Source organism: Mesoplodon mirus (assembly GCF_964341445.2).
Source record: "Mesoplodon mirus genome assembly, chromosome: 15".
Lineage (NCBI taxonomy): Eukaryota > Metazoa > Chordata > Mammalia > Artiodactyla > Ziphiidae > Mesoplodon > Mesoplodon mirus.
Genome location: NC_138991.1, coordinates 32,404,830 through 32,419,435, shown reverse-complemented (window position 1 = coordinate 32,419,435; position 14,606 = coordinate 32,404,830). Strand labels below are relative to the sequence as shown.

General features: G+C 47.2%; 1 protein-coding gene across 2 annotated transcripts in view; it reads left to right on the top strand.

Annotated features, from left to right (window-relative positions):
* The window catches only part of BAIAP2L1 (BAR/IMD domain containing adaptor protein 2 like 1), an 85,293-nt gene that overhangs the window by 56,488 nt on the left and 14,199 nt on the right, over positions 1 to 14,606 (top strand). For both annotated transcript variants that reach the window (XM_082644367.1, XM_082644366.1), the window contains exons 4-12: positions 1,787 to 1,848; positions 1,953 to 2,024; positions 3,278 to 3,415; positions 4,079 to 4,231; positions 6,913 to 7,080; positions 9,755 to 9,902; positions 11,654 to 11,861; positions 12,480 to 12,557; positions 13,984 to 14,164. In XM_082644367.1, the coding sequence (XP_082500493.1) occupies positions 1,787 to 1,848; positions 1,953 to 2,024; positions 3,278 to 3,415; positions 4,079 to 4,231; positions 6,913 to 7,080; positions 9,755 to 9,902; positions 11,654 to 11,861; positions 12,480 to 12,557; positions 13,984 to 14,164 (1,208 nt within the window). The remainder of the gene's footprint in view (positions 1 to 1,786; positions 1,849 to 1,952; positions 2,025 to 3,277; positions 3,416 to 4,078; positions 4,232 to 6,912; positions 7,081 to 9,754; positions 9,903 to 11,653; positions 11,862 to 12,479; positions 12,558 to 13,983; positions 14,165 to 14,606) is intronic.

Here is a 14,606-nt window from a genome sequence, read left to right as displayed (position 1 = left end):
ACCATGAGTGCTGGGGACGTGTCTGCCCTCGCTCTCATGCTTATCCAGCAGATGTTCCTATAATCACATGGTGCTTAGGGACTTACATGTACCTATAACCTATTAACATGGTTATATCCTTCCAGGAGATTCTCTGTCCCCACCACCCACCATGGTTATTTTAAGCAACACTGCTCATGGTGGGCTTCAGGCCGATGAGTTGTTTTATCTGGGACCCCATGGGAGGGAGTGACATTTTACATGGAGATTGGAAAGATCCCTGGCACCTGTGAGGGAGGAGATCCAGAAGAGAACAAGCTGGGAGTCATGAGAAATAAGAGCTTGAAGGAGGAGGGCGCCTCTTAAGAGGTCCAACTAGCAGGTGTAAACGTGTGGGGCAGAGGGCCTGGGGAGACCCCTGCCCACCTCTCCTAGAACAGGTCATCAAGCGAACATCGACTTCACGTCATCCCCACGTGCCTTCTCTCCTGGGCAGGGGAGGGCTGGCACATTTGTTGCCCAAGGAAGCAGGATGAGTAAGAGGCATGGTTCCATGCCGGAGGTGCCCAAGTGATGGCACAAGGGAATGAGCCTTTGTCATTGGGCGTAGGCGGGGTGTTGACCCCTCATGACTGGCTGGCTGGCAGCCAAGAGCTGGGATTAGAGAAGATGAGGGTGGGGTGGGGTTCACTTGTAGGCCTGCTGAATATGGGGCACCTAGTGGGACATCCAGGTGGACGTGTTCAGGACAGGCAGAATTTCTGAGTCTGAAGATGGGGGAAGAGCCTGGGCTGCCCCCGTAATGTCAGATGTCTTCAGACGTTTCCAGAACTGGGCCTACTAAAGTCATTTGCATAGAGGTGCTCGCTGAAGCCAGAGTCTAGTCAGTAATCTTTTCCTCTTCCCCCGTGTCTACCATAGTCGTCCTTTTCATTCTCCCTCATCCACAGCCTTTCAGTTTGCCCAAAGAACTCCTTTTTATCTGCCCACCGAACTGTAGGATGGTCCGCTCGGCACGTTTTGTGGTTTGGGATGATTTGGTGGTGGTTCCAAATAACTCTTTTGCTCCCAGTTTTTGGGTATCAGACCCATTTGATTCCTGTAGAGAAGTTGGCAGGGGGGCTCTTGTTCACCTTTAGAAGCGGGGAGGCCACGCTCTGCCGCGAGCCACAAGACATGTGCTTTGCAAATCAAGTGGTCATCTCGCTGCTTTTTTGGAGCAACACTCCTTTGTCCCGGAACATTCTCTTCTGTGCAGTCACTTCAGAGAACGGCGTAGCCCCAGGAGATGCGAGGCAGAACACTGTCCCTGCTGCAGTTTCCCGTGGCGTTGAGATTTTCCAGAATGATACGAGAACTAATATGAGAAAGAGAAAATAACCTCTATCTTTTATGCCTGACAGATAATCAGATTACCCAGGATTCGATGAAAATCAGTCATTTGTTCCCCATAGTTAGAACTATAATGACCAAGATAATCTCTTGTAAGAGAATTTAACAATTAAACCAGATAAATAGGATTCAGCTTAGGGAATGAGTAAATGGCGAGAGAACAACGTGAGTTTGAAGACAAAGTTGGCGAGCTTTTGACGAACGGTGTTGTGGAGTAAGTTTGCTGTCAGCTGTGTCCATCTGACCCACCCTCGCTGTCAGGACGCAGCCGGTGTTCCCAGTGCCACGGGGCTGGTGCCCACCTGCTCTGGGAGCAGCCGGGGACTGGGCTTCATCCACCACTTTACTTCCCTTTGTATCTTTACAAAAACCACGTAATGGCTTTTTGCCCTAACGTACCTGGTTTTGTCCACAGGCCACGTTCTCATAGAGATTTCGAGTATCCATAAGAAACTCAACGAGAGCCTTGATGAAAATGTATGTGAACTGTTTTTATATTTACCAAATATACTTATTTTTAAATTTTATTTCACTTCAAGTCTCAAACCTGGTCTGAATTTTTCATTTCCTTGTGTTCACAGTTCAGAAAATTCCATAAGGAGATTATCCATGAGCTGGAGAAGAAGACAGAGCTTGATGTAAAATATATGAACGTGAGTACCTAGTTCTGCTCCACCTCCCGTGGGTGGAGGTGGCCGGGGCTGGGGGCCCAGCTCGCGAAGGCTGCACTTGCCTGATGGCTGAGCTCGAGGACAACTTCCCCCACTGCTGACTCGGCAGCAGCAGGTATGGAGCTGGCCGTCGAGTGTGTACACAGCCGCATAACACCGACAAGGTCCCTTTGGGCTGAGTGGGCCACGTGCTAACACTTGGGATCTTCACTAAAAAGCATAGCAGGAAATCCTGCAGGGAATCATACACTTCTGGAAAACATTGTTTTCAAGGAACACGCGTATGTGGATGACACCTGCATCTGCGTTAGTGCAGCTGTTGCTTTCACAAACCAGCACTTGCGGACCTGAGCCATGTGGGAGGACGCCGTCTGGGGCTCCCTGGGGCTCCAGGTCCCATCGTGGTGTCTCTCCCCTGTTGCCCTACGGCAGTGTCGATTCCAGCAGTTTGTTCCTTCTGCCTCGCCTTTCTGCTGCACAGTAGCTGCTTCCTTGGCCACCCGAAGCCCCCCCTTCTTCTCCACAAGCCCTGCATGGCAGTAAGCGGTGGGGGTCACCCTGAAGTTGTTCTGCTGCTCTGCGTGCACGCGCTGTGCGGCCCGGAGGATGTAATACCAAGCCCTTTACGTGCATTGTCTGATTTTTATCCCCACAGAAACTCTGTAACGTAGGTACGCTCACTATCCCCACTGTACAGATTAGAGGGTAAGCATGGATTTCAGAAAAATTAAGTAATTGCTGAGATCACACAGGAAATGAGGGATGAAGCCAGAATTCTAACCCAGGTCTGTGAGGCTCCAAAACACTCTTGTTTCACAGCCCTCAGAATCACCGGAAGCGATGGCTCTTGTTCATTCTGTTTCTTGAAATTGTTAAGTCATAAAACAGGAGTGTGTGAGTTGATATTGTTCATTTATTCATCAAAGTACTTACAGGGCACCCAGTGTCCAAAAACCTTGGAGAAAAAAGGAATAAAAGAAAGAAACGACATTGTTTTCCTCCGAGAAGCTGCCCTTCTGGTCAGGGGCTCATCATATAAACGGGGAACTTCAGGACAGGACATTGAAGTCGAAGGAGCGGAGGGGGGTGGTGTGAAGTGGGGATACCTGCAGCCAGGCAGGGCAGCGCAAAGCGTGGGCCTGTTGCCACCACGCCCAGTGGAAACGCAGCAAGAGTAACCGCCTGACACTTTGCCTGGTGCTGCAGTAAAAATAAGTGCAACGTTTAACTTACAGGCGACTCTCAAAAGATACCAAGCAGAACACAGGAATAAATTAGATTCTTTGGAGAAATCTCAAGCTGAATTGAAGAAGATCAGAAGGAAAAGTCAAGGAGGACGAAATGCACTCAAATATGAACACAAGGAGATTGAGGTGAACTTTTCAGCACTATTTTACTTTATTTTGGGGTTGATGATTTGTACAGTTAACTGGGAAGCGTGCTCACCTCAGTCAGTCTATACTTCATCCGTCACTGTTGTGCTGCTGTTGAAAGTTAAAAATAAGCATTTCGACTTGGTAGGAGCTGAAGGCCTCCGAGTTCCATGGAGTTAAGGATAGTCAAGAGCATTGACATTTTCTCCCAACTCAGGGAGGGTCAGGGACTCCCCAGTATAAGCATTACTATCTCCATTTTACAGATGGGGAAAGTGAGGCTTAGGTTAAGTCACATGGTTGGCACTTGGAACTGGGATTTGAACTTGAACTTTCTGGTTCCGAACTTTTTGGTCCCACGATTTTCCAGTAAAACATGATCATATCGCTGGATTACAAAGTAATATTTTGTGCAAATTGCCCAGTGGAATGTAAGGCCTTTGGCAACTTCTCTCCAAGCATGAGTCAGGGATCTTAATGAGAATTTGCCATCTGCTCAGATCAGGTTACAAGTACGTCGTTTTGTCTAATGTTTATCTGCATTTAGCACTTACTCCATTATCATAATAAACCAAGCATAAAGATGGGAGAAGATAAGTGTCAGGCTGTGTAGCTATTTGATTCCTCATGTCATACTTGTATAATTATTATTTATTTTCCTAGTATGTAGAAACCATCACTTCTCGCCAGAATGAAATCCAGAAATTTATTGCAGATGGTTGCAAAGAAGCTCTACTTGAAGAGAAAAGGCGCTTCTGCTTCCTAGTTGACAAACACTGCAGCTTCGCAAATCACATTCATCAGTATCACTTACAGGTGGGTGTGGTGGCAAATTGCGTTGTGTGGACTAATTTTATTCATATTTAAATGCCCTTGAAATGCTTCACCTTCCATACATGCCCAAATATAAAGCGAAAGGCTTATTTTACCAGGGAGAAGATTCCAAGGAATTATATTTTTTATAATAGTTATTTATTTATTTATCTGGCTGCACTGGGTCTTAGTTGTGGCACACAGGATACCTTAGCTGTGGCATGCGGGATCTTTCATCGCGGCGCGCGGGCTCTAGAACACGTGGGTTTAGTTGCCCCGTGGCATGTGGGATTTTAGTTCCCTGACCAGAGATTGAACCCACGTCCCCTGCATTGGAAGGTGGATTCCTAATCACTGGGCCACCAGGGAAGTTCCCCAAGGAAATAATTTTTTACCAACTTGAATGTGTAAACTTTTAGAAATGTAGATGAAATGGTCAAATGCTTGTTTATAGTGTTTAATTTAGTAACACATTCATACTTAACGAATAACTGAGAAATGGCACTTTTTTCCTTTTCTCACCCATGAGTCAGCTTTTCTCAGACTCTTTCTGATGCATCTTCAATATCAGTGTCTTCCCCAGAACCACGGGGTGAGTCCCGGCAGGCCCCAGGTCCACCTGGGTGGCCTGAGATGCTCACCTTGGGGGTCCATGTAGATGGCATTGCTGGAAATTCTATCCCAGGCCACAGACCCCATTCACAGCCTCAGGACAGCTGGTCGGGGGTCCTTTTTCACTCCTCCTCAGGTTGTGTGTCTGTTCAAGGTCGCATCAGCTGTGTGACTGGATTTATCCCTCTCCTTCAGCATGTGCAGTTGTGAGGTTATATTTCCAGGAATCATTACAAACCGTGTGTTAAATTTCCTTTCCTCTCTCTTTTTGTTTTTTAAATTATGAATTCTATTGGGCTTATGTAAGCATCCAGAACTAGCATTGACTGAAGTCAAATATTCATTGTTATTCATAATAAAGTAATTTAGAGAGCACTCCGTGATATGAGAAGCTTTGTAAGAGCTTGAATATAGTGCAACTTCCTCTTTTCAGGGGAAAGAAAAACTTGGACTTGTATGTATGCATATATCACAGGTTACATATTCCATAAAGTTTTTGCAACTTTAAGGAATATTCAGCTACCAAATCTAAATACCTAAGGTCTCAGGTTGTTACAGGAAAGAAAAATATGCTGCATTAGATGATCGCTTTTGTCACCAGTGCATACGTACTAATGTTTCCATGGTGACAGTGTCCTATTGGGGCAGGGTCGTGGGCCGGAGGGGCACAGAAGCAACATTGAAGCTCTCTGTGGTGACACCACCCCCCAGTAATGGGGTACTTGCTGTGTCGTGAGGCAACATGGCCTGTTTCCAGAGAGCTCTAGTTGTTGACAGAGTCTTTCTTACACTTAACCTTGAGTCCCTATTATGTTTTTTAGTGTGACGCAAGCCAGATCTCCTCCTTTCCCTAGCAGAAGTCTCTTCAAGTCTCTGAAACCGCTTTTGTGCCTTCCCTGATCCCAGTCCTGGATGAAGCAGGCTTAGTAGTTGGTCTGCAGTGTGTCTGCATCACAGGCAGGGGACAGGGTGGTGTGAGGGGCGGGGCTTAGGATTTACACCAACTCCCCCAGCCCACTTCTGATGGACACAGAGCCTAGATGAAAACAGTGTGGTTGTTATGAAAATAGTTTCAAAAAAGATGCCCTACTTCCCTTTTCCAACTAGATTGCCGCCCTGGAAAAAGGGGTTCTCGGAAAGGCTGCGGGGAGTCTGGGAGTCCAGTTGGAGGAAGAGCCAGGCTGTGGGAGCCGGGACAGATGCCTCTGCCTCTGGGGCTAAGGGGTCTCGTCGCTGTCCTTCTGCATCTGTCTGTTCAGCAATCCAGCTTTTCTGCAAGGCCCATGGTCTGCCTGCCCCGGAGCCCCAGCTGGCCTGTGGGCGGGGCTTCCCCTCAGCACTGCCCCCGACTCTGAAGACCCACCATGCTCTGCTTCTAGTCCCTCTGTCCCGTAGAGGAACTTCTTAGGGCAGGTCTGATTCACTCCTCTAACACGCCAGTCCGGTTTCCCTGAGGTCCCAGTAGCTGAAACCTCAGGGTCCTGGATCTACCACGGAAGGCTGTGTTAACCAGTTACTTAGCCTCTCAAAGTTCTCAGTTTCCTCATCTGTGAAATGGGGATGAGAATGGTACCTACTTTAGGATTGTGGGGCAGATGCAGTGAATTAACAAGGATGAAGTACTTAGGACAGTGTTTAGTGCACACGAACGTACACACACACAGAGTCTACTCCTGGTCCTGTCGCTCGGTCAGAGGTGCTTCTTGTGGGAGGAAGACAGCAGGGATTGGCAGTTCTGGGGCTGCGGGGAAACATGGGGATTAAGACGGATTGCTCCGCCTTCCCTTTTAGTTTTTGAACTTCTTTTGAATCATGTACAATCCTTGTATTAGTCTTGAACTCTGTATTCACCCTGAGGGAGACGGTAAATTCCTATAGAACAGGAGCCTCTACATCCTCAGCAAATAAGACACAGCAGATCCTTGTAGGTGCTTAAGCTCCTCATTGAATTTAACTCATAGCTCCCACACTTCCGGTGGTAAGCCAGGAAGACATTAGTAGTACTTGTAATTTGTGTCAGTCCTTCCAACAGTACACATTTGTCTTTGGTTTTGTTTCTTTTGAATTTATAGTCTGCAGAATTGATCAATTCCAAATTGCCTAAGTGGCAAGAAACATGTGGTGATGCCACCAAAGTACCAGAGAAAATCATGAATATGATCGAAGAAATTAAGACCCCAATCTCCACCCCAATGTCTGGAACGCCTCTGCCTTCACCCATGATCGAGAGAAGCAGCATGGTAAGAGCTGGTTGTCTCCTCAAGATTTCGGTTGTATGTTTGCTAATAAGATTTCAGCCAAATTTGCACGACAGACCAAGGCCTTCTTTGTTAGTGGAAATCACGGGTCCTCCTGTACTACTTCTAGGGCCTGCCTTTTCTTTTATCCCCTTACCTTCAGATTTGAAACTAGATGTGAAAATGTTTCACACTGTGTTAGCACTGTAATCTTTGTTTCAGAGATGTTTTTACTGATTCTGGTTTTTGTGGTTTTTTTTGTTTGTTTTTTTTTTTTTTGCCGTACGTGGGCCTCTTACCGTTGTGGCCTCTCCCGTTGTGGAGCACAGGCTCCGAACACGCAGGCTCAGCGGCCATGGCTCACGGGCCCAGCCGCTCCACGGCATGTGGGATCTTCCCAGACCGGGGCACGAACCCGCGTCCCCTGCATTGGCAGGCGGACTCTCAACCACTGCGCCACCAGGGAAGCCCACTGATTCTGTTTTTAATTGTAATGATTCCAACTTTATAAGTTTATTCCCATTGAAGGAAGCGTAAAGTGTCTTAGAACACAGATTAGCAAAACTCTGGTGCCATTCATCACTACATAAGGCACCTGAGGAAAAAAATAATCACCCCAGTATTCCAGGTAATGAATTCAAGCATCGTAGTTCACTGTTCTTTGAACATGGGCTTTATTATTTTTTCACAAACACGTGTGGAGATTCGAATCCAGCAGGTAGTTTGAACACATGAGTCAGTCCACCCTCCCTGTCCATATAAAGCCCTCTGAAATGACAGCAAAGATATTAATGACCAGCCATCAACCTGCCTAATAGATCCATAACCGCATGGGAAAATAAAGAGCAGGTGCTGTCAATGGACCAGAAACGCTGAAGGAGTCTCCAGAGCGAGAAAGGCAAAGTTGGCATGTGGAGAATGAAAATAGAAGGACGTCTCAGCCCCAGGGAAGATGTGCAGGGCAAGGTTCCTGCAGAGGGTGGAGCCGTCAGTTCAGAGCCAGTGGATCCAAGAAGCGGGGAAGAAGCTGGGGTGTCCTATGTGTTGTCGGCTGGGGAACTGGTGCAGCCTGTCCAGGCTGCTTGGTCCCTCTGCTGGTCCCACCTGTGCTAAAGCACAGGCAGCCTGGGCTTTCGTCTGTGAACTGAAACAGCATGTGTGGACTGAAGGGTGGGGCTCACTCCTGGGGGTGTGTCTTGCCTCTTCCCCACATTGCATGCGATCGAGCACAGAGAAAACACAGACCGTCGTGTACAATAAAAAGAATGGGGACCGCCACCCACTACAAAGATGGACAGACAACCAGCGGTCACTGAACAGGTGGGGGAAACCAGTGTCATAAAAAGACGCACCAAAGTAAAAACTGGAATGACAAGTAAAAGGGGCAACAGAGCCAACAGGGCAGAGGAGAAAAGAGATGAAATGAAAGGCTATCACAACCACAGAGAAGAGTCAGTGGTCTTGGAAATTTAAAAGGATTATTATTTCTAGTTAAAATGGTATGTCTGAGATTCGCTTCAAAATAATCCAGTTGTGGGGGAAGATGGATGGGGCATACAGGAAACGAGAATAGCCGTGGATTTGGTAATTGTTGAAGCTAGGTGTTGGGTACATGGAGATTTATTGTGCTGTCTTCTCTACTTTTGTACCTGTTCAAAATTTTTCTAAAATTAAAGTTTTTCATTTCCCCCTCGTCCCCTCCAAAAACACCCCAGAACAACAGCTGGGCTCCTTAGCAGAATGAATCAGCTTGGGAAATTAAGCCAGAGAACTCTCCCAAAATACAGTGCAAAAACAGGATTTAAAAAAAAAAAATCAAAGAGGATAAACATAATGTTAGCTGGGTTGAAACGTGGGAGGTACGTCCAGCTGCCGCCTGGGGCCTCACCGCCTGCATGTCTAGTGGGGATCTTCCCGCTCAGCGTGTCCAAAACCACAAACCTGAGGCGCTCTCACTCTAACCCCGCTTCTCATCAGTCTTTCCCGTCCAGTAAATGGCGACTTCATCCTTCCAGCAGCGCGGACACCGGACATCGACCTTCTCCCTCTCTTAGGCCGCGGCTAGCCCGCAGGTACACACTGTTGTTTCCCACCACTTCTACCCCCACCCTGCTCTAACCGAGGTCCGGCAGAGATGACCATGGTAGCCTGGCCTTTAACACAGCAGGCAGGGTGATCCTGGCTGAATGGAAAAGATCAGAACCTCAACAGACGGCAGAATGCTAGCGATAAAGAGAAGATTCTGAAAACTTTCAGGGAGGGCAAAAATAGATTACTCACAAAGAAAAGAGAATCCCACTGATACTGGAAAATAAGATGTTAGAAAGTAATGGAGTAATGCACTCAAAATTCTGTGGAAAAATAATTTTAAATGTAGATGCCTTTAGCCAAGCAGCACTTAAAAGGGAGCCTAAAAATCCATAGAGATAGGAAGGAGATGAGTGCTTTTCAAGGGGTGGGGAAAATGGGGAGTAACTTCTTTAAAAAAAAAAAAAAAAGACAAAAATGGAAAAACGGATGTGGTGTTCTTGAAATAATTCAAAAAGGGGCATTGCCCTACAAAAAGTTTGGGGAAAAAAATGGAATTTAAAGCGCGTAATGCAAAACAGTCCTGGGGATCTGTCTAATGCCATTGCTGTATTATACTAATGTTAAACTAATAAGGAATTTTTCACAGGTTGGGCGAGGTTATGACACCCTTTCTAAATATTCACCGAAGATCCCCTCGGCTCCTTCAGGCAGAGCGTCAACCAGCCCTTTGATTGATATGTTTAATAACCCAGCCACAGTCGCACAGAATTCAGCAAGAAAAAATAATTCAACAGGTGAGATACTTAGTTGGGTTTCTTTTAAAGTACCTTTAAAAATTTTTAAATATTTAGGATAAGTGTGCCTTGAGATAGAGGTAAATACACTTGTATGGTAGCACCCCCTCCACACTGGCTTGGAGGAGCTCACACCTTCTGATGGAGTCTAGGTTTATTCTAAAACCATAAGACACGTTGCTTTGACACATGCTAATTCTATATACAGATTGATGTTTACATAGAGTGAACATCCTATTGAAAGGTGTTATATTTTCAAAGAAATGGGATATAACTTACAGAGCCTCACGCTGTGTTACGTATTTGTGGCAATTGGACTAAAATTTCTTTTTTTTCAATGAAACAAACTAGAAGTTCACATGACAAAATTAATGGTTATCAGTCTTACCAGTAGGCTTCGTTTGAATTATAATCGGTGTTTTCATCGTCTCTAACAGAGCACTTCATGCTTTCTGGGGGCTTAGGTTCTAACTGCTTGCATTTCTTAACCCAGTTGACTCTATTTCAGTAAACTGGGACCAGTTATTGTTTGCAGGCATTTCAGGTGGCTTTGGTTAGGCTCCACTCTGCCTACACAGAGTCTTTGGCACCCAGGACCTCAAGACTGTCGTGGTGCCAGACCCGTCTCTGTTGGGGGGACTCATGGGCCCCTTGGGCGTGAAGTTGTGGCAGTCACACGGTGTGCTGCTCGCGAGAGCCCATGGGCTGTCCAGCGCGTGCAGCTCTTGGGGAAGAGACGGGATTTTCAGAATGTCAGCTGGAAAGATGTTACTCTGTAGCCATTTGCCTTTGAAGAACTATAAGTTATATATAATATAAAGTTAAAATATACAATGCTGTGTGCAGCCCAGTCATTCAAATGATTCTTTGGTTCTTATTGGTAAAAGCTAAATGAAAATCACTGAATTCAATACAGCCAAGGTAATTAGACTGTGCGGCATGTTGAAGAGATAGCAGAGTTTACATTGTACTTAGTAAGAATTTGCGAGAATGATGCAGAAAGAGATTTTGCATTATTTTATAGTAAATAGTGGGCTAGCAAAATTTGAGTGGAAAAAAATTTTTCCATTCCAATTTTGGGGCGGCGGGGGGAGTGCTGGTAGATATCAGCCTGCGTTGAGCTGAGACACGACATAGTGCAGCGTTAGGCCGTGGAGCCAGGCCGCCTGAATCTGGTTCAGTCTGGTTCCTGCCTCTGCCACGGCACCTAGGGGGAGGGGTCAATACACGTGAGTCGTCCTCACCACATCCCTGCCGCGCTCGCAGGTGAGCAGCCATGGCAGCAAGGACATCTGCATTTCCGGTTTCTCTCTTTTTTGTGGCACAGGCCTTGGACAGTTTGGTCTGAGTTGGTGCCTCACAGCCCTTCTGTGATTTGTTCTGGGGGAGCGGGGCAAGGAAAGCAGTGGGCCACTTGGTGGTGGAGCACTTTGCCTCTTTAAGAGCCGTCCTGATTGAATCAGTGCAGACGAAGCTTGGCTACACTACTTTATCCTCTTGGTCTGGAAAAGAGCCTTTAGCCACAGGGATCCTCCTCTGAGAGGCCTCGGGCCATGGCTCTGCTGCTGTCCCTTGCTGTCCCTGTCCATCCAGACATGGGTGGAGGTGTGGAAAATATAATCCGATTGGTGTCTCAGTAGAATGAGTGTGCTGGAGAGATGGGGGCGGGTGGTTTCCTGGGGTTGGCTCCTTTGAACTTGCCTGATCATCCTTCCTTGAAAAGCCATCACCGCTCGGTTCATTTTTGACAGGTTCTTTAGATGACCCCAGTTTACAGCGATCGGTTTCTGTTGCCACCGGACTGAACAGGGTAAAAAAGCAGAAAGTGAAAACCATCTTTCCGCACACGGCCGGCGCTAACCAGACCTTACTTAGCTTCGCGCAGGGAGATGTCATCACGCTGCTCGTCTCCGAGGAGAAGGACGGCTGGCTGTACGGAGAGCACGAGGCCACCAAAGTGTAGGTCTTGGGAGCGGCCTCCGCACGGGGTCCAGCGGTCCCACACCGAGAAGGCTGCTGTCTCTCCTCGTAGCAGGTCTTCCTTGTGGGCAGATTAGCATTTTCACCACAGTTAGGTTCATAGTTTAATGATAGTTATAGTTAACTGCAGTTATTCTATTCCCAGTCATTCCCAAACTGTTTTCTGTATGTGTGTGCGTATATAGATGAATTTGATGCATAAATAAATAGGAGTCACTTCTGAAAGTAGTTTTAAATGTTTTTTTTCACGTGACTTCAGATTTCTCAAGATATACTTTGTTAAGATTTAGCACCTGATAGTTTAAATGCCACTGTCATCATTTCAACTGTACGTGCATAAGCTTTACAGGAAGTAGGTTAAATCAAGTTTCTGTGTAGATTATTCAGGTATTAAGTAAAACCAATATGGAAACAAAAGACAAAAAGGGAATCCAAATAAAAGTAATGCTGTATATAAGATACCTATGAGAGCCTGTGATGAAAGTGGCCCGGCCGGCCCCTGAGCTGTGACCGAGCCATTCCTGGGTGTGTTTATGGTTTGCTTGTCTGCTGTGAGCATCCCAGCGAGGTCTTTTTCTCCCCACTCTTCACCTGCAGGAGGGGTTGGTTCCCGTCGTCATACACAAAGTTGCTGGAGGAAAACGAGGAGGAGACCATGAGCATGCCCGGGCCAAGGTAGGACCTGCCTGCGGCTCAGATGGCCCAGAGGCAGAACACGCACCTCGACCTCGTGTTCTCAGGCGTGTCGGGATTAATCTGGATGTGCAGCAGAGCCCACGGGGAGGCCGCAGACGGTGTGGAATAGTGGGGGGTTGCGGGGGATTGCTGCTCCATGATTGTTTCCTTCCTGACTTCTGTTGCCCACGCGCTTCACTGACCATCTGCTGGAAAGAGACGCGCCTCAGAACCCCCTTCAGCCTCAGAAGCAGTCTCCCCATCGCCCACCGCAGCTGAATCCAGGGCCCATGTGCTCCGTCTTGGTCTTACTCGGCAGCCTTTAACACTGATGAACACTTTATCTGGAATGTTCTCTTGCCCTTGCACTCTTTATTTCCCCTCTACCTCACCAGCCATGCATCTTCAGTACTCTTTCAGACCTCTCCTCTGCCCTGTGCTTAGACAATAGGTGTCCTCGGGATCTGTCCTCAGTCCTTTTTTCCTTTTTGGTGCTTCCTGGGCCACTGTGTCTGCCCCCTAAGCTTGAATTACATCAACGGGCTTCACTCAGCGCCTCTGTGCCATCACCGCCCCCTCACGTCTGTATCCCACCCAGATATGATCATTATCACCGTTGCTTAGGAACTGTCCAAAGTGCCTTACACTGACCAGGTCATTTAATCGTCATACAACCTTGTGAGATAGGTCCCCGCTTGAAAATTGAGAAGACGGGGGCACGGAAAGGTGTAATAACTTGCTCAAGGAGCTGGAAGTGGTGGACCCAAGACTAGACTAACCCAGGCAGGTGTCTCCCAACCAAGATGTGAATGTTTGTATGTGGTGTGGGTCCTCAGAAACATGTCCAAGCTGAACGTGGCATCGTCTTGACCACAGACCACCTTGGCCACGGTGTTTCCCATGTCAGAGCAACCGTCCTGACCCATCCCGTGTCCCCAGCAGACCACGGACGCCGCACCTGATGCCCCCTGCAAGTCCTCCCATTATACTTGCTCCAAGCCATCTGTGTGTCTCCGTCTCTTGCAGAATAGCTCAGCTGCCAGTGGCCAAGGAATGAAACTAAATATTTTTAGGATGTTAAAATTCTGAGATTTTTTAGTCCGAAGTGCTCGATGCTTTTGCTTAAGGCATTTGCTGTATTTTCTTATTGAACTCCTTGAATTAAGAGCCAGCCCCTAATTGAGCCAGTTTTCCTCTCCTTTTCTTTTGTCATGTCTTTTAAAGGATTTCTTTCGAGTGTACATTTATAAGTCAGCAGAAACACTGCAGTGTCATATACAGTGTGTGTGTGGGGGGGGTAATCTCCTCCTCCCTCACCGTATTGGATTATTAATCCACTGCAATTCTGGCCATAGGAGATTGGGGATGTTTGGGGTGCAGGGGCCAGGTCACATCTAACTTGTATCCTCTGGTTCTTGTTTGCTAGCTTGGTATCCGTACGGAGCGTGAGCACGATGAACTTGTCTGAGAAAAGCAGCGTCGTCATCCCCCCACCGGATTACTTAGAACGCTCATCCACGGGGGCGGCTGCAGAAAAGAAAGGAGCTGTTTCCCAAAACGCTTCTACCTTTAAAGCACCAGTGTCCAAACCAGAAACCACGTCTCCTGTGAGTAAGGCCCAGTGCACCCCGATCCTGAACAACAGGCTCTGGTGATGCGGGGTGCTTTTCCCTCCACACAGGAAGGTGATGACCCTCAGGCGGGGTGGAGACTTGCTCCCAGGGCCTGCAGATTCCCCTGCCACACAGCCTTTCAACTTCCTTAACTTCAGTCCCCCTTTTGTTTTTAGTTTATCTGTAAATGACAGTTTACACACAGTAGGTCCATCGTTTGCCAGACTGTATCAGGTTTTAAGCTCTCCTTACTTTGGGTCATGGCTGCAGTCCTTTAGACCTGTAGGGACCTTCTTCTGCATTTTCTTCCGTTTTCATATTGTTTTCTGAAGGAAGACTTAAGGTTGAACATAGCGATCTGATCATTACACCTTCAGAAAGTGTGCTGTGTGAACCCTGTGTGTACGTTATTTGTAATCCTAAACAAGCCGGTAAG